Genomic DNA, 24,440 nt, shown 5'->3' on the forward strand with positions numbered 1-24,440 from the left:
AAGTTTATTTTAACATTACCAGGAGATATCTTAAAAGTTTATGATGTTAAAATATTTTATCATTAAATTGCAAATGAAGGAGGAAATAAAGAAATATACAGTAATAATTGTTAGTATAACACCAACATGTTAGTCGTGCACGCATTTGGTAGAGGGATAATTTTCATGCTTAATCAGAAAAACTAGCTTTTAGTGAAACTGGTAGAATTCCCCTAAGAGAGAAAACAATAAACAACACCTTATACACACTAAAAATGACCATCAAGCACCTAATGGTAGTTACATCAGCCAAAGAGGTAAAGAAAACGAGTCTTCATTTTAAGCTGAATCTCGGTGGCTGACGCCGATTGTACTTTTAGTTGCGTGCTTGATGTTTATTCTCAAGTGCATATAGCTTACAAACAAGGGAAATAAAAATACATAAACCCAATAATTTGATTACCCTTTGAAACTCTTCCATTTCAATACTACTTACCTATAGACCCAATGAAATGCAGAATTTGAGTATTTGCTATACACGTTTGACTATGTGAGTACACATTTGTAATGGACTAAAGAATAAAGTGATATACACTCGAAAGGGTAACAGGATTTCGGACATTTGTCATGTGTTATAAAAGGTATAACATCACGTTTCGAGGATTGGAATATTTCCTCTTCGTCAGGTAGGGAAGGTATTAATACATACAAAAACAACGAACAGAATGATGTAAAGAAGGGAAATAAAAGGGTTCAAATGAGAATAAGACAATAATGATTTATTCCTTCAAATAAATACCAAAACATGACAAAATAAAATCTTAAAAATAGCCTAATCACACTACTGGACGTGTGATTAGGTTTGAACAAAAATAAAATAAACTTGATATAGTACTTTTTTAGTTCAGTTAGATTACATGCTGGCCACTCTCCGAGGTGCCTGAAACTAGAAATGAACTAAAAATAAGAATACAAAAAAATATTACCAATATAAAGGTAATTCTAACTACTTTTTCCATATAATGCCAGGAAAATTATACAATATTAACAGTATAAACGACATAACAATTCATATCCTCCTTATACAATTCGAATAAAAAACAACAATTAAATTAAAAAGCACAGCAAAAATAGTATATTAAAAAACAAATCAACATTATAAACATATAAATAAGTTCTGTAATATACAAAAAGATCATTCACTATTACACTATTGGATACATTCAAATATATCAAAAAGCTGCTTGGAGTCCAATACAAGCGTTGTCACTGATGCAAGTCCCAAGCACAAATCACAAGTACGAGGATCACAATCACACATTACACTAACACAAGCACTAAAACCCAGCACCCCCTGCCTACTTTGACTGGAGAGGCTGGTTCAGAGCTGGCCTCCCCTTCTTCCGGGACGACTTTGAGATGCAGTGCCCTAATTCTTCCTCATGGATCTCGATAGGAGGCGGCCCCTACTCCCTAACCTTACCCATCCTGAATATCCTGTCACTCCGGAAGCAGCGCAAAGGTGCAAGGACTAAGTGCAATTTATAAGCTTCTTGTCCTAAGAGTGAAAAAAATAAAATAAAAAACAGGCACTAACACTACAGTGGGTACGATATCCACTTGATAATCCACGACGATATTCCACAAGTGGATTAGGTATACACTTGTTGGATAGCTAAAGTTTGCTATGTTGATCCCATTACCACGATTGCTCTCTACCTGATTGTGTCCTACTGTTGCTACAGATGATCTGGTACCACGAGGGTGCAATGGTGGTAGCCACCAAACGATATTCCACCGACACCATCGGGAACCGCCACATACTCACCATTCAGCCCGTCCACCGCTCCGACTTCGGCAACTTCAGCTGCGTTGCCGAGAACCCTTTGGGGCGTTCGAAGCACACCATTCAGTTCACAGGTAGGTCATTCATCTGTTCTCAACAACTTTAGTTCAACTTCATAGAGGAGTCTGTGTTACTTGAAATCTTCGAAAGGGATTACTTTTAGCTTCTGACGTCAACCTAACATACTCCCAATAAGAATATTTCGCGATCCGGATGCAAAGCAGAAGACTAATGTTCACGTGATTCGTGATTGCAAGTTACCCCGGTATCATAATTGGTTTATTATAACACATTAAAAGCTATAATGTATGGAATTTACTTGCTGCAACATTAACAAGGGTATTAGGATTTGGCATTAAAGGAGTTATTATGAATTACTGACACTATGATATAATGTAGGTTGTGTTTGACTCGTGCTACAAATACAAAACCACACATTACAGGGACGTGCATTGCTATAACACTAATGGGAGGGATGTTTTAAGGGCAGCACAGCACAGGCTCCGAGATTATGAGGCTCTGCCAGGTGAGGAACACAGGGAAAACAGTTTAAAACGAAATTAAAACTGTTCTAATAGGGGAACATTCTATAGCGTTGCTGAGTTCGCGGACCGTGAGCTCGAACTTTAAGGGACTGTCATATTTTAAGCTTTTAATTATATTTTATAGCGGTTTATTTCGTTTTATTAAGTTTAGTAATCTAAACTTATAATCTAACTATCCTGTTTATAATGTTACAGACCTAAATATATAGTTTATATTTATTTGGTAAATGCTGTAAGTTTAATCTGACTTAACATGTACTGGTTCTGTATAATTCAATTACACATATAATGTTTTATATAAATATCTGCTTAACTGTTATATTAAATTTATTTTTGTGCTCTAACCCATGCCCTTAGTAGGAGGATTAAATTAACCGATGCTATGCAATATAAAAAGTGTTTTTACAGCAATGAATATAATTATTACTTTTAATTATAAAGTAAAGCTAAATAGTATATCAGCCTGTACAAGAAACGATAGAAAAGTTACGATATAGACTAGACGGGCTTAATCTCTTGATTGAGTTTTTTTAAGAGGAGTAAGATGGCACCTTAGAAATACCTTAAGATTTGAAGAGGAAGATAAAAAATTAAGAGAATAATGCCCAACAATCTACAATGCAATAGGGATTTATATAGGGGACACATTTCAAGGATAAGGAAAGCCTGCTTGGAATAAATTGATAGTCTCAAAAGAGCTTCCCTTTTGGGAGGTAAAACAGATTTAGTATGCCAGAAGAGAGTATTACGTATTTTCTAACTTTGAGTATTGATATTGTGAGAAATCTTTGTAAAGTTGGCGCTAAAATCACGGATTAGTGGAAACTCTAATAAGTGGATAATAGATAAAGACCTTGTCTTATTGATAAAAGTGTTAAGTGAAATATGTGTTTTCTATACATCAATAGAGATCCTTGTGGCACTCCCCATTTAGAGTGGTTTTCAGTCAGACCAAATGTTGTCACATACGTTTACCTGGATACGAGATCACACGTACGAGTAAGAACTTAAATAATCGTGTGTATTTTTTTTTTAATTTCAAGTCTTTGCTTTTCTATATAAAAGTGTTTTATTTCATTATTTTCTGGTTTCTTTGCCGATAGTAAAATAATTGTTATAATTAATCTGTAGAGAATCATTTTGTTGACTCTGCCGAAAATAGGTTAATATCTGTTAGCTAAATTTGCGGTATACAGCAATTTACATTCTGTATTCACTATGACGTGGGACTGAAATTATGCTATCTACGAGCATGAACTATTTCACAATGAAATATAGATATCGAATTTCTAGAACAAATATACTTATTCAGTAGGAAAAGAACAAACATTATGAGAGTAAGAGGAAGTAATAGCTAATGTACGTCAAAATACAAATAATAACATATGAATGTTTTATACGTTTTATGCTTTCACAATTTCAAGTTTGGTTTAATTATATGAACTATCAAATATAAATCAATATTGAATTAGCCTAGAAGTGGAATTCTGATACTTTATTCTATACAGATGCGTACAGTATATGTCTACTTGTATTTTAAAATTATAGTAAAATTTGGAAAAAAATCATAGCGATTAAAAAAATGACGACGTTAATTTTGAATAGATTATAATAAAATAAACTGCAGTATAACTATCTGATACTAATATGATAGTTTGTGTTTTTGTGTGGCACTATTTAATGCCTTTGATTAGAAGGTAACTTTAGTAAGGTAACTAAGGTGGCTAAATGCCTTTGATTAGTAAACTAATTAACAGATATGAGAATCAAGTTTACGTGAGTTAAAAAGAGAATAAATAACATGTACAATGTAAATACTTCAGCCACTGAGGAGACTAGACATTCTTTAGTGTCATAAGATAGTGGTAATATAAACAATCGTATATAGACGGAAACGAGCAAACTTTTCAATCCAACTTTTCTACTTCAACGATGGGCCAGGTCGGGCGAAAAATTGCAGGATTGACTCAACAATCCTTTCGATTGCAGGCGCTCCGAGATATTTCGGTGTGGGTGACACACAAGTTCGACAGTAAAATCTCGAGTTCTATCCAACTCGTGATTTGTGCTTAGCAGAAATATTTTAGTTTTCTGTTTTCGCATTCACCAAATACACCAGGTCCTTAGGATGGTGCAATCGGACGGTGACTTTGTGTTTCAACTTGTATTTTTATATTAAATTCACAACCCTTTAGTTAATATTCCTGGGCACAGAAAAAGAAGAAACAATTTTTTACAACTCCGTATGATTAGCAGTATTTAAAGTAGAAATGTTAGGTTTTTATAACAAAATAAAATAAGCTGAAAATAAATTAAATGAATGATGTTACCTTTTTACAATATGTACATGAGATATGTAGAAGGAGACGATTTTTATTTATAAAACTTAATTTCGATATGAAAATATATTTAGAAACATATTGTTTACTTACATTAATAACATATAATTTCTTAATGTTATGAATGAACAAAAAGGGGTTACTCCTTTTTTGTATTCAGGGATTAGCTATAAATTGAACATATAATATTATTTTCCAATCACAAAATCAATTCCAGTAGGACGTACCTGGCCTGAATTATTTACTAAGTATCAAATTAATTTCACTATTACTGAAATGTTTAAGTTTCAACTGGACAATTTGTAAGTGGTAAAAATACAGCCAAATGTGGGGTCACGGAAAAAAGGTGGATCCAGTTAAAATAATAAGTAAGGCTTTAATAAGGATAAATTCTTTGCACCAAAGGTTATACAAAGTATTATATTTTTAAAAATATACTATGATACATCTAAATAATAAACGACTTCCGTTCAGGTCTGCTCATTCATGTAAGGTGTCACAGTTGTGAGTGGAATGTTGATTCGTTGCAGATACCAGGGATCCTTGCTGCGTAGATGATATTTTTTATATAAATCCATAAAAGAAGTCCAAAGATGTATAGGAAAATTTATAATGATCAATTATGAATCTAATAAATTCTTATCACTTCAAAGTTCTCTAGAAATAATTTTTAACTCCGGCAACAAATCAATTAATCGTTCAGTTTAATTTCTTTAAATAACCACTTTGTTTTCCAATTCAATCCGAGGAAATTAAATGTGAGAAGAAAGTGAAGAGTTTCTCTTAATATTTCCTCCAACTTGGCAGAATTGATTGTAATAAACTAAGGAAGATGCAATATTAGGTTGATATTATTGTAACCTTTAAATGTGTACATTACATGTTCTAGGGACTAGGATCAAAGTATTCACCATCATGGCATTGAAAATAAAGCTATTGAAATAGTCCTCATGGTAGCAATTGTCAAGTATTTCTATATAACGTAACCGACCTCTACATCCATATCCAAAAACCACCCTCTGTTCAAAAGTTAGTGTATGAATATGTCGTATATGTTGAAATATGTCGAGTTGTAAAAAAGATAATTGTCCCTAAAAAGACCAAAAAAGTTGAAACTTGGTAAAAAAACGCCCTTCTAAAACTCGGATAAGTCCGCTGGTACGCTTGGTAAGCTATTTAGTTGATTTTTATATACCTAGGGGGGTAACAAAAAGTGTTTGGAATACTCATAAAATCTCCAAAGCATTTTGTAATAAACAATGTTTTATATTCGAATGGGTTTTTAAAAATATTGAGTATTTGAAAATATCATGAAATAAATTAATAAAATTTATGTTTCCACAAATTTTACTTGCTGAGCTAGAAGTCGAAAGATTGATCAAACGATGATTACATGATCTACTCATCTACAGCTTGAATCATAGAATTCATTCATGCAGATAGTTATCACTTGGGGAAGCATGGTATTGCTGCATACCACAGCGCATAACAAAGTAAAACATTTGAAATGAGAAACGAATTAAAAAAAAAAAAATAAAAAATAATTTAGAATAATTCAAAATATACATGCACATATATGTTCAAGATTACAGACATTCATGAATTAGTAACAAATTTGTAAACCGGAGAAGACAATTTTTATCTAACATTTGTTATTTCGTTAATGTTTGGCAGTGAAACAATTTGTAATTTGTCATTTTAATTTGTCACCTAGGGCACTCATATGCGATCTGTTTATTTACTGTTTCATTATGAGCAGATTATGTTTATAACAAACTTCTCCTTCCCAAGAGGGTTTTGCAGATTATCTTATGAAATGACCACTCACATCATCTAGTTCAAGAATATTCAGTCCGTGTTTAACTGATCTTGTGGCACAGGCAAGCCTGGAAAGCTGAGGATCATCAGTTCCCCGTACAGTTCGTCCACCCAAAGCTACAACCTGGTCTGGCAGGTGGACAGTGCCTCCCCTCTCGAGGAGTGCAGAGTCACCTACAGGAAGATCATGGTAAGTCCAACTTTACACTGCATTTAACAAAAGAAAAAGTCACCTATTCACCATTTGCATTCGCCAAGAAATTCAAACGTCGTATTTTATAACGTATTACGTTTTAACACTCATCCAGGGTATGGAATTCTGTCAAACATATAATGGATTGTAAATTATAAAATTAAAATCTTTAGAGAACGTGTTTAAAAAATTGATTTTATTTACGGGAAACATTTTTCAGAAAAATAAACAAACACGTATTTCTGAAATATTATTAATGTTATTATTTTGCTAAATCTTTTAGTTCATTTAAAAAAAATGATCTCCTACAGGAAGATCATGGTAAGTCCAACTTTACACTGCATTTAACAAAAGAAAAAGTCACCTATTCACCATTTGCATTCGCCAAGAAATTCAAACGTCGTATTTTATAACGTATTACGTTTTAACACTCATCCAGGGTATGGAATTCTGTCAAACATATAATGGATTGTAAATTATAAAATTAAAATCTTTAGAGAACGTGTTTTAAAAAATTGATTTTATTTACGGGAAACATTTTTCAGAAAAATAAACAAACACGTATTTCTGAAATATTATTAATGTTATTATTTTGCTAAATCTTTTAGTTCATTTACTCATGGCTGGTTCTTTGTTACCAAAATACATATGCATATACGTATGGATTTACACAATTGTGAAAATAAATTTGTTTGCTTGGGAAATACACAAAGGATATTGCCACTAAAAGCGAAAATTCAATTTTCATGCCCTAAGCCACAAAGCGTTTGAGTAACACTAGTAGAAATTGTATCTTTGGTTTAAACGTGAAAAGATTTTTACAAAGATAAAAGTAAAATGTTATGATTAAATTCTGGAAGGGAGTTTAATACATGGTTCTTAGTGTTCTTAGGCTTGTATAATTATCATTAGAAATGATAAAACTATGTTAATCAAAATGACCTTAAGTTAATCAAAATACCTTAAATATAGAGCAATATAACTACCACAGGGGGTGATATGGTCTAATATTTTCTTGACGTTGCTATGGTAAGGTTCCAATCTACTTGTAGAGGGTGATTGCTCTTTGGGGCTTCTTAGCCCTAACTTTACTTGGTAAAATAAACCTGTCTAGTTCGGGAAGTACAACTGACTTGTTTCTCTGTTCAGATCAATGATTCTCACCAGCAAGTTGGTGCATGGCTGGAGACCACCTTCAAGCCTCCAACCTCGGCGGGCCGCTCCTCCCTCAGCTTCTTGATCTCGGGCCTGGACTCTTCCTCCGTGTTCCAGGCGAAGGTCCAGGTCCGTAACCGCTACGGCTGGAGTGACCTATCCGATCCACATCAGTTCTACACCCGCGGGGCCGACCATGAGCTCTTCGGTGAGTTTCGGGAACGTTATTGTGATTTAGCAATCCTAACTCGAGATCATGATGATGAACCAGGATTACATCCAGGCTCTAAATATTCTGCTTCCTCTTGAGCAAAAGGTATCCTAGGTCAAAGGGGTTTCTATCTGGTAGGTAGTAAAGACTATGGTTAGATTGTTTTTATCTTGGAATTTTAGCTAATTATCGGAAACAATCTCACACCAAAGTCCTAGAGTATCCATCAGCTGAGTCCGAATCTGGGTGATAATATTCCATGAAATTCATTAGAAGGATAAAGCAGATACAAGAGAAGGTGTGGAGGATGGAGAGATCGATGTATAGTATTGTGTTCACTTGTCAGTAGACAGCCTACTTGATATTTCCCACAGCAGTAACACCCGAAAGAGTTTTGAAGATACCCTGACAACATTTCAGTATAATGGAAGTGTGACTAAAGTCTAATTTAGAATTCTTAGGTCCTTGATGGTAAAGTTTTTACAAACTAGACAAGAAAATGTTTATCTGACCCATCAAAATTAATTCACAAGGGCTTCAGGAGTGTGATCACATGATGGACACAACTGTCTAGATGTTAGCCATCCTGTATTATCAAGAACTCAGTGTACTCGCGGCCAACTTGAATGTTAAACTTCATTTTAGGACTTATTTTTAGTCTAATTATGAGAAACGTTTCATTATAAAAATAATTGTATGCATCCAAACGCTTTGTAGTTGTTTAATAAAAAAATACCTTGAATGATTTGTTACTTTGTTGTTTAAATAAAAATTCCAGAATTAACAAGAAATGCTGAAGTACTTTCACGCAATTATTTTGTACTAGGATTATGAGAGAGACATAACTTCTAAGGTTTAATTAATACGCATTAAGATTACTTAATATTTTCCAATATCTTTATCATTGTCCTGAGACAAAAGACCAAAATTAAATAATAGTTTAAATGTAATTAAGAAGTATTCACTTAAACTTTAGGTTAAATGGTTAGGTTATGCTAGGGTAGGTTTAGTTAGGTTATCAAATACAATTTAAACCATATTTTTAAAACGAGACATCCCATTATTCAAGGACCAAAAAAGGGCGTAAATATGTTAGAATATTAACATTTTTGATATGGGATAAACCTCAAGATTGTTGTATAGTATCTATTCTGTGGCTTCCAATACTTTTTAGAATTAAATGTTTAGCCCGGCCAGTTTTTCAAGAATACCAATTAAATTGCTATTTCCACTAAACGTTGATAAATTTTACAAATTTAGAAAGTATTTTATTAACAAAATTAAAATTTGAAATGCAGATTCATCTCGCGTATTATTTTGGATTTCGTTTCTCGGCATAATACGTAATAAAGAAGTCATTAATGAAATAATTTTGAATTATAAATATTGAAATACAATCGATAGATTATTCCAGGAAAGTAAAGAAGAATAAATAATTACTTCCCTTGAGTTATTTCATATATATGTAGCAACTAAGTAATAAGATGCGGTATTTAACTATTTTTATATTTAGAGTAATCATTAAATATTTTGCGTAGTTTTAGATTTTAACTGAAAGTAGTGTTTTTCCCCATTTAGAGAACAACGTTGAACATTTGTCTTCCAAATGTGGAGATCTAGGAAGCAGTTTCCACTTGGTCCTGGCCATCGGTCTCCTTAGAATTCTGTAACAGACAGGATCCATCAGGTATGAAATGTCCTTCGAACTGTGTTTTGGTGTATAACTGTTTTAATACTATTAGTACGTTACGTAAGAGAAATAGAGGATTATAACTTTGCTTTTATTAGGATGATGGTAAATATTCAATATTGCTTTAGTTCAAGTAAAGGAAATGTTTAAAACTGTAAAGGGGATTTAAATACTTTATATGAAAATTGCCCATAAATAATATAGTGAGAATGATAGATAAGGACCTATATGTATTTAAATTTATGTTTGTCGTCATTTACCACTTTTATATGAATGTTTATCTAAATTGTCTGTTTTAAGTAATAAAATTTTAACATGCAAAAGGTGAATTATAGAGGCTTTCCGAAAAAGAATACCGAGATTTCAAACGGCCGCTGCCTAAAAACTATTCAAGGCAACTAAACGTTTTGAAGGTCAAGTTGAAGATAAAAGAAGTTTTATTTTAATCTCTTAATACGTGATGTTCAATAAAAGTCAAGGTCAAAGTCAAGTCTTTTATTGCCGTTGATAATAATACAATTATGTGGCAAAGGTCATACCGAATAAATCTAAAATTTTTACATTCGTTCACAATACCACATTCAGACATACAATCGTTACATTCATCCATACCACTTACTCGCCAATTCTCTCCACCGCCAACACCAGTGTCAGTCTTCTAAATTGGAGGTCTCCCAACTATAATTCAAAAACTCGTCGACGCTATAGAATGCTTTAGATGCTAAAAAGCGCTTCAGACGAGTTTTTAACGCCTTGGGCGTTTGTACTTTTTTCATGGAATCAGGCAAACTGTTGATGAAACGGACACCTGCCTGCGAGGGCAGGTGTTCATAAACCACCGTTCTGTGTCGCCCAGAAAGGTAGTTGTCTCTGCCTCTCGTTTCATATTCATGCACGTCACGGCCCCTAGTCAGGGCACATTTTGACTTACAGAATAAAACTGCCTCCAAGATATAGAGACATGGCAGAGTCAACAGCTGCAATTTTTTGAAAGCAGGTCTGCACGACTCTCTGAAGTTCATGTTGGCGATTGTTCTGATCGCTTTCTTTTGAAGCCTGAAAACTCTCAAAATTTGATTGTTTGAACAAGCTCCCCACAAAATCACTCCGTAGGAAAGGTGTGGGTAAATCAGGCCGTAATACGCCGCCATCAGCACCTGACTTGGGAAGTATTTGGCTAAAGATCTTAAAACATAAACGCCAGATGCTAATTTTGAACAAACTGAATCAATGTGAACATTCCATGTCAAACCTCGATCAAGGTATATACCAAGGAATTTGGAGGAGTAAACTTCTTCTAATGTGGAGTCTCCCAGCATGACGGAAGGTCCACACCCAACGTCCATTGACCGCAGGGCGAAATTCAGAAAATTAGATTTTGTGGAATTTGTTGTCAGGTTGAGGCTATGAAATTGTTGAACGCAGTTGTTAAGGTCAACAAAAGCTTTTTGTTCCAAAACTTCTTTTGATTTTTCGTTAAAACAGAGAGTCATGTCATCAGCATACTGCACGAGATTCCCGTACAGAAGTGATGACTCGATGTCATTGACATAGACCAGAAAAAGGATTGGACTGAGGATGGAGCCATTTGTTGGAGCCAATATAAGGTCCATTTGTTGTTCTGCAAATATCCAAGCAGTATTTGATTACTCGGCTAGTGTTATGAAGTCACGGTTGCGATCGCTTTCGACGTTTGCCTATACAGAAAAGGTAGAGTACATTGCAAGCGAGGTCTGAGGTTCGATAGCTTGGAAATTTTGAAAATGGAATAGAACATTAGATTGATTAACCTGCTGATCAATATGTCACAAAAACAAATTCAATGCTTGTATTGAAATCAATTTAGAGAGCAGCTGTTTATGTTATCAAAGACATATTTCAAGGCTATTCATCAGAACCATTCATTCACTGTCATTTTTAACCAATAATTAATTTCCAAGATTTATCTAATTGCCTTCTAATTATATGGTGACGTTGAAAATCCACTATTTCCATATATGTATATTGCATTATACTTACTATAGTTTGTGGTAGCTACATACATTAGTTTTTAAAGCGAAATTAGTTTTGAATTTAATTGTTTGAAAATTACCAACAATGTTTTGTTTTAGGCTTCCTGCGGACGAGTGATTCGAAAGGCAGGATGCTCATTTTAAATTCAAATGGAAGCAGTTTAAGATTTGCGATCATTTTCCAGTCCACTTTTCAAGTGATGGATTTTGAGAAAAGAGAAGCGTTAGTGTATATAGTAAAATGTCTTCTATAGGACATGAGTAACTATACATCGTGGAAATGCACTTTCCCCTTCTTATTAAATTTGTAAACAATAACAAGTTTTCAGGTTTTATAAAAAACTTATTTTTTTCATTTGGTACTAGTACAATTTGTTACTTTTTTCAAAGCTAAGCATAGTACAAGTGGACAATTCACCCTCCAAAATATTGATGGTGTTTATTATTACAACAAAATTCAATCATTCTCTCTTTTTAATAAAATCAACATCATTATTTTAAAAGTGGCTTAGGACTTTGCTGTAATAATTAGTATTACTTACATTTAAAATGAAAATAGGAAATATTTATTTCTAAACAAAATACTGGAAACAAATATTTTCAATTGGGTACTTTTATTTACAAATACAAGATAAATAATTTATATATTACAATAGGATTTTTACTTTGAAGTGCCCATTGCTACCTACTTCCCAATTTAGGGAAAGGACTAAGGACAACATTTCAATCCATATTTACGTAGTATATTGAATATGTACTAAAAAATTTGATTTATTCTAATTTAAAAAACAAATTTAACAGGTGCAGGTTACTTTAATCATCCACCTTGTACATAATAATAATAAGCTATGTATATATTGTTGAAATAGAATAATATTTGTAGTCTGTGTTATACTTTCTTTGTTACCCCTCCCAGCCAATATTATAAAGCCAAATCGAGTTCTATTGTGGCTTGAGTTTAATGATTTGGACATTAATTAGAATTACCTGAACTTGTAAAGTAAGTTTAGAAATATAGTCGTATAGAACTTTCAAATGGTGGCAGCTTATTTTATTGAACAAAAAGTCGAACAAATTCAGAATGCCTGTTTATTTTAAACTAAATAGATTTGTTTAAAAATTTTAACTTTTAATATCAGTTTTCATGAAAATGTTGTAACGGTTTTCACGGTTCTCTAATGATGAATACAATGATCGATATTTTATGTTTCGATATGTTGTGTCTCTACGGAGTTGACTTAATCGTGTGAACTGCAACTCCTCCAACATTTGATCTAACTATATGAAAGATGGAATGTTCATTTTAAAACCCTTTATTGTCATGAACAGCATAGAGTCAGAAGAACTCTGAAGATAATTCTTATTATTAACATATCTATGAAAATATTCGTTTAATAATATTTATTTGCACTAAATTATACGCTTAAATGTATTTGTAGTTTGTTTTCAAGGTCGAAGGTTAAAATATAATAATAGATTTTCGATCATTATAAAAAATATTTTATGACGAAGAGAGTAGATTTCAATCCTCGAAATCTAGGATAAATTTTATCACATATAACAATGGGAAATGTCGGATATCATAATATCCTTGAATTTATGTTTGATCAAATCGATCATATCCGTTTAATGCTACTGATATGATTCATAGTATTTATAACGTGTTAAGTACATGTCATTATGATGTACACACACACACACACACACACACACACACACACACACACACACACACACACACACACACACACACACACACACACAGTACATAATTAAAACGACTCTTTTGTGAAATATAACATTAACACTGTAATTAACGTTTATCAAAAAAGTAATTTAGTTTATAAACTACCAACTGAATAAAAGCATTACTGAGCAGGATGATCCTTCAGCTAGTACCTACATTTAAAAGTTTCGTTACTTTCTTTATATAATTGAATAGTTCCTGGACAAAGGTGGTTCCAGGATGGAGGACCGCAAGTGCTGAGTCATGTTGGGTTTGCCGCAGATTCACTTTGCTCATTGTACACGTGAGTAGCTAAGTGATCAATCTACTACACATGAATGCTATTTAACTCACACGGGGGGGGGGGAGGGGGGTGGACTTTAAGTGAATAATTAAATCAACCATTCAGATAGTAATATTTATATACAGGTGCTTATATTATATGATGTTATTATACACTAAAGTTTAATTAAGGGACATTTCCCTACTTTTAATTGTCCATAAAAAATATAAATTTCAAAGTTTACCCGCCATTTTTCATCATGGTAGGCTACTTTAAAATTTCTTATGGATCGCTATATACTTTATTGCACTCATATAGAAGTAAAGTGTACGCCTAAATAATTACGGAACTATCCACAAACAATTTACAAGGGAATAACAACGCAAGGGAAGTTCGTTATTAGTAGTTAATTGAACACTAATCCAGTCAGTGTTGGGGTTGTTGGATTAAAAAAATGCTATTAAAATCCATTAGATCAAGTGCAAAACCAATAGAGGCTTTTGACCCAATGAATGTGAGCCCCAGGACTGAAACAAATTTATAAACAACAATCCTAGATGTCGTAGTTTTATTTGGGCTTTTTAACCAAATTTGAGCGGACGATCTAAAGAAACAATTTTAAAAAGAGCCCCTCGTGATATTTTAGGAAACTACTGCACGTACAAAACATTGATTCGGAACAAACTTCGCACGGTTGTGTAATGGAATAAATATAATATAACCGATAATAGTTCGTGAAACCCTTTGTGTCCAAAGAGGGTAGTGAAAATTACAGTACAAGTCACTTAATAATTCTGAATAATATACTGCGGATCTTAAATCTTAACCAAAACTGGTGAGGAGTTTTAAAATACATAGCAATCCAGAAGAGTGCAATTTGAGGTAAGAAGTCAGAGCCTGTTTTCAAATGTAAAATTCACTATCATAATTGCAAAGGTTTTCACTAAAATTAAAATATACGTTATATAAAATAGATTTTAAACAGGGTAGTTGTGGGCCTTTTTAGAGCATCTGGACAAGATCGGTTTGCAACCCTACTATGAATTTATATGCATAAAGGGATTTCTCCATCAATTTAAATAAACATTTCATGAAATATTTTTTAATTAAACATAGTTATTGAGCTCCTGTGTATTAAAAGTGTTTGGTTAGTCGAAAAGGACCAACATGTTTCACAAAGAATGCATATGTTTTCTCAGTCCCTACAATGCATAGATGGTAATATAAATTGGCATAAATAGTTCTCGGAGCAAATATTTTCCAAGTAATGTTGGGAACACTTACGCGTCTAACTGAAGAAAGCTGTAGCGAAAAACCCTATATAAATAACTGACATGGCAAGGAAATCTGGGAGTTCAGGAATAAATAGCAAAATCTCCCAAAGGTAAAAGCTAGCAAAAACCTATAGTAGTGGGAAACATCAAATGACTTGGAGCTTCTATTGGCCTAGATTGACCAGAAGCGCGTTTTATTTTATATTTTATTTTATTTAAAGAAGAAGCCGATCTCCTTTTATGCCTTATTCTGCCCATCCTCATGGGCCACTGGCCTGTGCGAGCATCTTATCAAAGGGGGAGAGTTAATACAGTACAAGGTCGATGGTACTGATGAAAAGTGCAACGGTCACAGACAGGATTCAAACCTGCGCTATCTCTCTAACTCAGACTCAAAGTCCAACGTCTTAGACCACTCGGCCATCGGCACTCCCACTTAGAAGTCGGTAACTCTGCTTGGGCCATTAGAGGTAGGAAATTCCGATTTTTCTTAAGGAAGTACGCAACTAGACACTAAGCCCCACTATTAATTTTTCCCCCTATTAGAATCATACATAAATAAAAGGATTTTAACGTTTTCTCAGTCATTTGGTTTCCACAACTCTAGTCACCAATAGTACAGTTAGATTCCTAATCCTGCAATTGCTTAGACCAACATTTTAAGAAATCCTCACAGACAATTTTGCACGATTGGATCAAAGTAGGAGAAACCCTTCCTGCCAACTTCAAGTCACACGCGCGGACATCGGAGCTGACTGTCGTTACGGGTGTTGCTTTCTGAGGCCTCACCGTGAAACTTCAGCTTCTCACATAAGTACTGTGGTTCGTGATGAATCAGTTCTTTCTGAGTCAAGCAGAATCCTGCAAATGGTGTTTGTTGGGAACTTTTTGTGGCATCTCCATAGTAGGACAAGTGATTATAGCAATGAAAAACAAAAGTGGTTGAATGTGCTTTTATGAAGCGATTTCTTTTAATGGCCTTCCCATAAGTGCTATTCCTACAGGCAACATAGCAATAATAAATTACTCTAATAATAAATTTCTAAACTAGCTGCAGTTATGTTGACTCTGGTAGCAGATCTTTGATTCTATGTCTTCGATATCGTAAGTAAAATGGTTAAGGATAGATAAGTCTTTATCAAAGACAATCCTGAATATCTTTTCTTTGGTGCAAACGTAAAGATTATTCATATCGAAAAGATTATATTAGTTTACATTCTAATGATAAGTCGATTATAATATTATGAAACATCTCTGAAAAGAAAACTTGATTATTCATTTTGATATAATTGTGGAAATGTTTAAAAAAGTCATTTTATTTCGCCAAAAGTGAGATGTTGCTCCCAAACGTGGAAAATGTGATATATGCAAGGAGGATATAAATGTTACAGTTGAAGATGATAACAAACTGTTATTTAGATGTAAGGAAATAAAAAAAAACTCAGTAGTTTTGTCTCTGTCAGGGATAACATCTAGTATTGTCAAGATACCTAACGTGATATCTCTACACAATAAGATACAGTTAGCTCGGGTCCATGTTTTGTATTTTCTTAAAGACGTGTACCCCGGAAAGTAGGAAACTAAATCTGTTCATCCCTAATTCATGTGAATGATTTTGATCAGTTTAATGTTATTTTTCCTCATTTCATGCAACTATTCAATTGTTCTTGATAAAACTAAATGTAAATAATACGTGTATTATTCGAATAATTGATAATTTTGGTTTAATTATTTTATGTGTTTCAATACATCGATAGTTTTAGTTCGATTGCATTAATTGCTCGATACAGAACTGCAGCTCAGCACACGTTTCACTGCGTATGAAAACCGTACCAAAACTAATAAAAGAATTGCTTACTGAACTGTTACAGACACAATAAACGCAAACTGTTACCGAGCACCGCCAATTGTGTTTGCATATGAATGAATTTCATCTCATATTGTCATAACATTCATGTCGAGAACATCTGGGTCACAATCTACTGGCAGTCATAGATTGTGTGACCATATGAGTTGGGAAGAGATTCGGTGAAATGGTATTCGAGAATTCCTTCCATATCATATATGGTAAAGCATTGTTTGTATTTCGTATAATAGCACTTATAAACTACACATAACGTAACTATGGTGGGAAGGATTGATTCAATGCGAATTTTGAGTTTAGTTGGTCTGAAAATTCATGTGTAGAAAACTCGGTTGCTCCACCGTGCTTATATTTCGTGTGTAATGCAACGTACTGCATCTGATGAAATAATGAGAATACATTTTCGCATAAATTACATTATATTTTGTATTCTGGATGTATCTGATGTAAATAACTCATTTGAGCTCCTTTATTTGAGCTTCTCCAGACGAACATGGCTCCAAATTCCAGGACTCAAGTCTGTGACAGCGTCAGATTCCAGAGACTGCACTAATAGGAAGGTGAACTGGAGCTAAATTCAACAGTCTCAGTTGTGATCTTTTTCCTACTCCTAAAGCATATATACGATATAAGAAATACACTCTAGCCAAACAAAGGTCGATCTATACTTATCGTTTAAAAAAAATTCAGTTTTAGTACTCAGGTCTGATATTTTTTTATATATTTTGCCTCATAGCATTACATCATTTCAGAATTATGGTGTTTAAGGAAACTCCTGAAGATGTTAACACCTGGTTGGAAAAGATTTACTATATTATAGGACAGAGTGTACAGGATACCAACATATATTAATATCCTTTCAATATACATGTATTACAATTGTATTGTAAAACCAAATTAATGTAGTCTATATGTATGGATTTATAATTGTAAAAACTTGTTGATGACTCTAAAAAAATACTATTATTGTCATACAGGTATTGCATGAATAAACGAAATTGAATTTGATTACTATATCTGAGCGTTGGTTAACTAAAGTGAACTTGAACATCTTATAATTTTCTTTTCGAATGGCCTTCCACCACTTATAACTTTGCATTTATGGTTTTGTATTGGAAAGTAAATAGAAGGCATTGACCTTTATCTCAACTCTACGTATTTAATGGCACCTCTGATTCAACTACTAAAAGTTTTAATGATCAAGAGACAACGTTAACTTTCGAGACAGTCCACGTCAGTCATTGATTATCACGTCACAACCACTTCTGTAACTTGCAAATAACTGCTGAAACTCGCAGAAACTGCTCTCTCTGCTTGCATATTAATAACAGAGGTCGTCACCTCCTATATACAATGTGTCGCGAGTGTGAATGTGTAGACTCGGTGACTAGACGTTAAACTTTCGAGACAGTCTACATCAGTCATTGATTATCACGTTACAGACACTTATGTAACTTGCAAATAATTCGCAGAAACTGCTCTCACTACTGCATATTAATAATAGAGGTCGTCGCCTTTTCTACAAAATGTGTCGCGAGTGTGAATGTGTAGACTCGGTGACTCCATCTTCCCTATTTCTCTCTAAACATAAATAGCGTTGAACTGTCATAAAACAGAATAACAATCCTATTCTATTATTTACAGATTAGACGACCAATCTGTAAATAATAAATTATCCATATTCTCTTCAACTACTCCATTTCTCTCAATATACGAGAGAAATTTCTCGTAAATATCGTTCAATGTTTATCAATACAATAACACTCCTATGGACAAAGAAGACTAATCTCAAAAATATTAAATGATCTATATTCTTGCTTAAAAATTCAAAATTTTATACATATAGGATTCGTTTTTTAAAACTTTAATAAGAAAATTTCATTACTATACTATTTGTAGGGAAATTAAATTCTCAAAGATAATTTGAACTGTAACGCTTAAATTATGACATCAAGTGGGTCAAATTAAAACTCTATCTTTTTCGCAGTAACAAATAATTCATTTTCATAACTAAAACGGTTTTAATTTAGCTGAATTAAATTTTGAAATAACGTACGATTCCATTTGATTATGAAATAAATCATTTATGTATCAATTTAGATTTTTTAAACATTTTTAAATGTTATCGAGAAATAAAATTAGCTGTTAGGATATGCTAAAGTGATAATACGTTATTTAAACATTAAAGTTATTGCAAATTAGGTTACAACTCAAATAAAAATGGAAGAATATTATTTTCGGAATAAAGTACCACTATAGCTTAAAATGTGAGAAAAATAATTTTGTAGAATTTCAAGTCGTTACAATGTTATATGACTGTATTCAGTTCGTAAAAATATTGATTATGCTGAGATGTTCTCATTGCCATCATGAGTAGCAATAATACGAATGTAAAAGTAATAAATCCCATGGAATGACACGAAACATAACCTAACTCGATGCTACTTATGTTTGTTCGTTCTCAAAATATCGTACAGGCAGACATACGGACCGAAAAACAAACAGCAAAGACATTTTCCCAGCCCCTTGAGTGATATGCTTCGCTAACGATCAGGCAACATAGAATTGTTTACGAGTATTACATATATAGCTTTTAACTAGTATGTTTCACTCATCTCTGTATATATACAGTATATATATATATATATATATATATATATATATATATATATATATATATATATATATAAAATACATAAGATGAAATAAAATGCATAAGGGTTTTACATTAAGACGACATTAACAATATTATGAGCCTTGTGTAAACTGGTGTTTTACTGGTGCGTGTACCTTGTCGGTAGAGAAAACAATAATAATTATATTCTTAAAGTTTCACTGTCCCAGAGAGTGAAAGTTAAATTTAAACAGGTCTTATTTCAATGTTGTACTTCTGGTGTAAAGCTCTTGTATTACAGACACACCGTAGCAGTACAGGTAAGCACAAGTTGTACAAAGATTAATGTTTACCTTTAATTTATTTAGCTCTCTTGAATAACACGCACGAGGATGGAAAACAAATTAACCGTCTGCCTCTACCAGTTAGTGGGCGCACAACAGCTGTGTGTATGGAATGTGGGATAATGCAATATTATAGTCAGACGAGGGTCACAATATCGTTCTTAAAAGCGAACAAATTTAATAAAGCCCTGACAATGTTGGTACAACACAGAATTTTTCATGACAAACTTGTCAGTTCATACGATTGTGTTTATCTTAAACTCGTTATTTTTCAACAGATGTTATTCAAAGTTGCATACATTTTCCTTTTTGATTTGTTTGACGAGTTTGTCAATAAGCGCAATGAAATTAGGATATGAAATTCTTATGAATGAAATTTCTAGAGTTTGATTATTACAAATACGTTACACTTATTAAAATACCATGAAACTTGTGATAGTTAACTCTACCTTTGACCATCATAAACTCGTGTTCCATATTATCCGATTATATTCCGTAAGTCTGTATGCATTTTTATGTTTAGTGGAAGTTACGCAAGTCACGCAAGCAATATTAGCTAAAATATAATAATAATCAATTTTTACAAATCAAATTCTCATCCATGAATCTGTAGAAGCATTATTTCGGTTTTAGGGACAATTTTGTATTGTTTATTATACAAGGTGATGTTTAGCCGACGTAAAATATAATTCATGGCAATATACTATATTATTTGTCAGACAAATTATCAAAATATTATCTTTTATTGGCCCATGAGGATAAATTTAGACAAAAATTGACGTGGAGCCTGAAAATTTGGGGCTGAGGTCATTTAGGGAGCTTCTAGAGCTATTGATTTTTCCTCTACAGTTTTCCATATGCAGAACAATTGGAAAAACCTATTACATGCAATCTATTGCCTTTCAATGAAACAACACGAAGGGTGCCAAGAATTGTGTTGGGGGCGGGGTAAGGTTGACATAGAGGAGGTTTCGTTGTTTAAGTGCTACGGAGTACAAAAGGTCCGTCTTTAGACCGAAGCGACAGGTCATTGCACATAGAGTAATATCAGATACCTTATCTGTTCTCTCAACTATATTGCTCCCTCTTTTCTAAGAGTCCTGCAATTTAGATTTATTATATTTGTGGCACGTGATAAAATATTTAAGATACAATGATTCATTAGTTTTTTTAGTCTTGCATAACAGTATCAATATCTGTCTATAATATATTATAGTAATACTATATGCCTGCTACATATTTGGTTGCCAGGGGTAAATAATGTACCTTTGATTTACTATACAACCTCTTTTAACAAGTATTTAGTACAAAGTACGAGTAAAAGTAAAATGCAGGCTGGAGGTGGAGAACTGTCGACAAATCAAGTAATATCACAAACACACAACACTGAGGTTTACTTCCTTTGTCAGTTACATTTGTCAAAACAGCTGATATAAGTATTTTGTCTCTTCATTTTCTTGAATAATATCAGCATGTTTCAGTTGTTATTTTCCTTTGACGTAAAAGTTGAATACTGTTTTCAGTATCATAGAATATTTTCTTTGTCTATATGTTATATAAAACAGTTTCCTATAGTTAAATATTTTTAAATTTATATTTTCAAATTGCAATATTATTTACAGATCACATTAGTTATACACAGGAATGAAGAAGTTTAATAAGACAGTAGATATAAGCTATAACGATTGATATATCCAGGCGTTGTGGATATATGTTAAATCATTATGTATACACAGTAAAAATATTTATACACACGATCTCTGGATACATACTAGAACGATGGACGAAGATACGAACTACGGTTATACCTTGAAACATAAAGTATACAGAGGAACGATGTATATTCGAATGAACCGTGGATATATAGTAGAATGATGGATATATACAAGGATCTGTGGATATTCACTGAAACATTATGTACAGCATCGATGTATATGTTACACTGAAACTCCGAATTATGTTAAATACGGTTTTCAATAATAAATTGTTTTATTTTTCTTTATGTTACATAAAAAACTGTTTTCTATAGTTAAACCATTATACATTTCTATTTTAAAATTATATTATCTTATAAAAAACATTTGTTTCATAAAGTATCAAAATATGTGTGTTTTTATATTTTGTAAAATGTTGAAATTTTACATATACATTTATAAATCTTGCAGCGAAATATTATCGGAAATTGAAAAGCAAATATATTTTTTTTTTTAAATTGGAAATAATTAGTTTCATTAAAAATATGTATATTTTATTTTCTTTCTATATGTTTACATAAAACACTTTTTGATATAAATTAATAATTCAAACTTATTTTTATTGATAGGTTTTTTTACAAAAGTTACGTAAAACTTGATTTTATAAAAAAATCATTTAAGTCACAACGTATTGTTAGGGCAACAATTAGGCTTATTTTTTAGCCGTAAAAGTATTATGGGCGGTTTTACCTTACGTTTATTTTCAAGGTTATTAAATATAGTTACCTTATACATTTAACAAATAAAAAGCTTAAAAATACCAATTGTCTGCTTTTTATTAACGATCTGGAGGTACCTTATTGAAATTGTATCGTTATAGGCCAATAAGAACCATTTACGCGATTACTATCGCTAGAAAAGGCCTAAAGACATGAAACTTGATACATACATTCCTGTTGGTCGAACAATGAAAGCTACTGATTTTGGGATAAAAAAAAGTCAAAGATTCGTCTTCCGTATAGTCGGTACAATAATAAATGCCGTAGGAACTTGAAACTTCATACATAGGTTCTTCTTGGTCCAAAGAAATGTTTGTGTGGGTTTGACTTTGAATTGCGCTTTATACAGGTGAAGAATAAAACTTTGTTTATTCATTTGTTATTTGTCAGATACGTCGGAAGGACAGCGAGTAGGAAGTAATGACATGAAAAGTATTATTATTATATTTTCTATACAATCATTGATAGGTTTTTATTATAAGCACTTACATATTTGTGGCCAGAATCGCCACCACTAATAAGGGCGAGTAAAATAATATAATAAATACATATAATTTTCCCTGACTTTTTTATATTAGTTTACATTCCAATGATAAGTCCAATACAAGTATTAATATTGTCTGTAGAGAAAACTTTATTATTTATTGCGATATACTTGTGAAAATGTTTCAAAATGTACATTTTATTTACCAAAAGTAAGATGTTGCTCCCAAATGTATAAAATGTAATGTATGTTAGTAGGATATGGAGGTTACAATTGGGTATGAAAGCAAACTGCTATTTTCGGTAAAGTGGCATTTGAGAATTCCTTCCATATTAAATATAATATAGCATTGTTTGTATGTTGTATACATCACTTATAATATTCACTTAACGAAGCTATGGTGGGAAGGATTGAATCGATGCGAATGTTAAGTTTAGCTTGTCTAGGAATTTATGTGTAGAAACCTCGGTTGCCCCTCGTTCTTAGATTTCGTGTCTAATGCAACGTAGTACACCTTGTGAAATAATGAGAACATGTTTTCACCTAAATAAAAATATAGTTTTTATTATAAATTTCTCTGACGTAAAGTGTTTATTTGAGCTAAAAATATCGTTGACTTTTTTTGGATATTTTCAGACGAACACGACTCCAGATTCCAGGAGTAATATTTTCCCCACTCCTAAAGAATACCTATAATAGAATAAATACACTCTAGCCAAAGACAGGTCCACACTTATACATCATTTTAAAAATTCAGTTTTTACTCAGGTCTGATAATGTTTTACATATTGCCTCATAATATTACATTAGCCCCGAATTATGGTTGGAACATCTGGCTGGAAAAGGTTTACTATAGTATGGAAGGGAGTATACCAACAATCCAATTCCAAACCATTTATTATCATATATCCTTACATACATTAATATCCTTTCAATGTATCTATTTACATGTATTACAATTAGAATGCAAAACAAAAAAATCTATTCTATATTTAGGTATTTGGCAACATTATCATAGTAAAAATAAACTTGTCGCTGACAATATAAAAATACTATAGTTATATTGTATGAATAAACGAAATTACATTTGACTAATGTATCTGAGCGTTTATTCAGTAAAGTGAAATTGAGCAGCTTATAATTTTCTTTTTTAATGAATGGCCTTCGACCACTTATAACTTTGCATCTATGGTTTTGTATTGGAAAGTAAATAGAAGGCATTGACCTGTATCCTGACTCTACGTATTTAATGGCACCTCCTATTCAACTGCTAAAAGTTTTAATGATCAAGAGACGACGTTAACTTTGAGACAGTCTGCGTCAATCATTGATTATCACGTGACAGCCACTTCTGTAACTTGCAAATAACTCGTAGAAACTTCTATCACTACTTGCATATTAATAACAGAGGTCGTCACCTCTTCTGCAGAATGTGTCGCGATTGTCAATGTGTAGACTCGGTGACTAGATGTAAACTTTCGAGACAATCAGAAAAATATTACATTATCTATATTCTTGCTTAAAAATTCGAAATCTTATCATAAAATTCAAATCAAGGATTCATTTCGTAAAACTTTAGTAAGAAACTTT

General features: G+C 32.6%; 1 protein-coding gene across 1 annotated transcript in view; it reads left to right on the forward strand.

The window, feature by feature from the left end:
* LOC124365169 (roundabout homolog 1-like) overlaps positions 1–12,296 on the forward strand; it is a 28,191-nt gene extending 15,895 nt beyond the window's left edge. Inside the window, exons 6-10 of the mRNA XM_046821124.1 lie at positions 1,725–1,899; positions 6,590–6,717; positions 7,870–8,083; positions 9,665–9,773; positions 11,888–12,296. Of these exons, the coding sequence (XP_046677080.1) occupies positions 1,725–1,899; positions 6,590–6,717; positions 7,870–8,083; positions 9,665–9,756 (609 nt within the window). The 3' untranslated portion in view covers positions 9,757–9,773; positions 11,888–12,296. The remainder of the gene's footprint in view (positions 1–1,724; positions 1,900–6,589; positions 6,718–7,869; positions 8,084–9,664; positions 9,774–11,887) is intronic.
* The last annotated feature ends 12,144 nt before the right edge of the window (positions 12,297–24,440 follow it).

The sequence above is a fragment of the Homalodisca vitripennis genome, chromosome 6 (assembly GCF_021130785.1).
Source record: "Homalodisca vitripennis isolate AUS2020 chromosome 6, UT_GWSS_2.1, whole genome shotgun sequence".
Classification (NCBI taxonomy): domain Eukaryota; kingdom Metazoa; phylum Arthropoda; class Insecta; order Hemiptera; family Cicadellidae; genus Homalodisca; species Homalodisca vitripennis.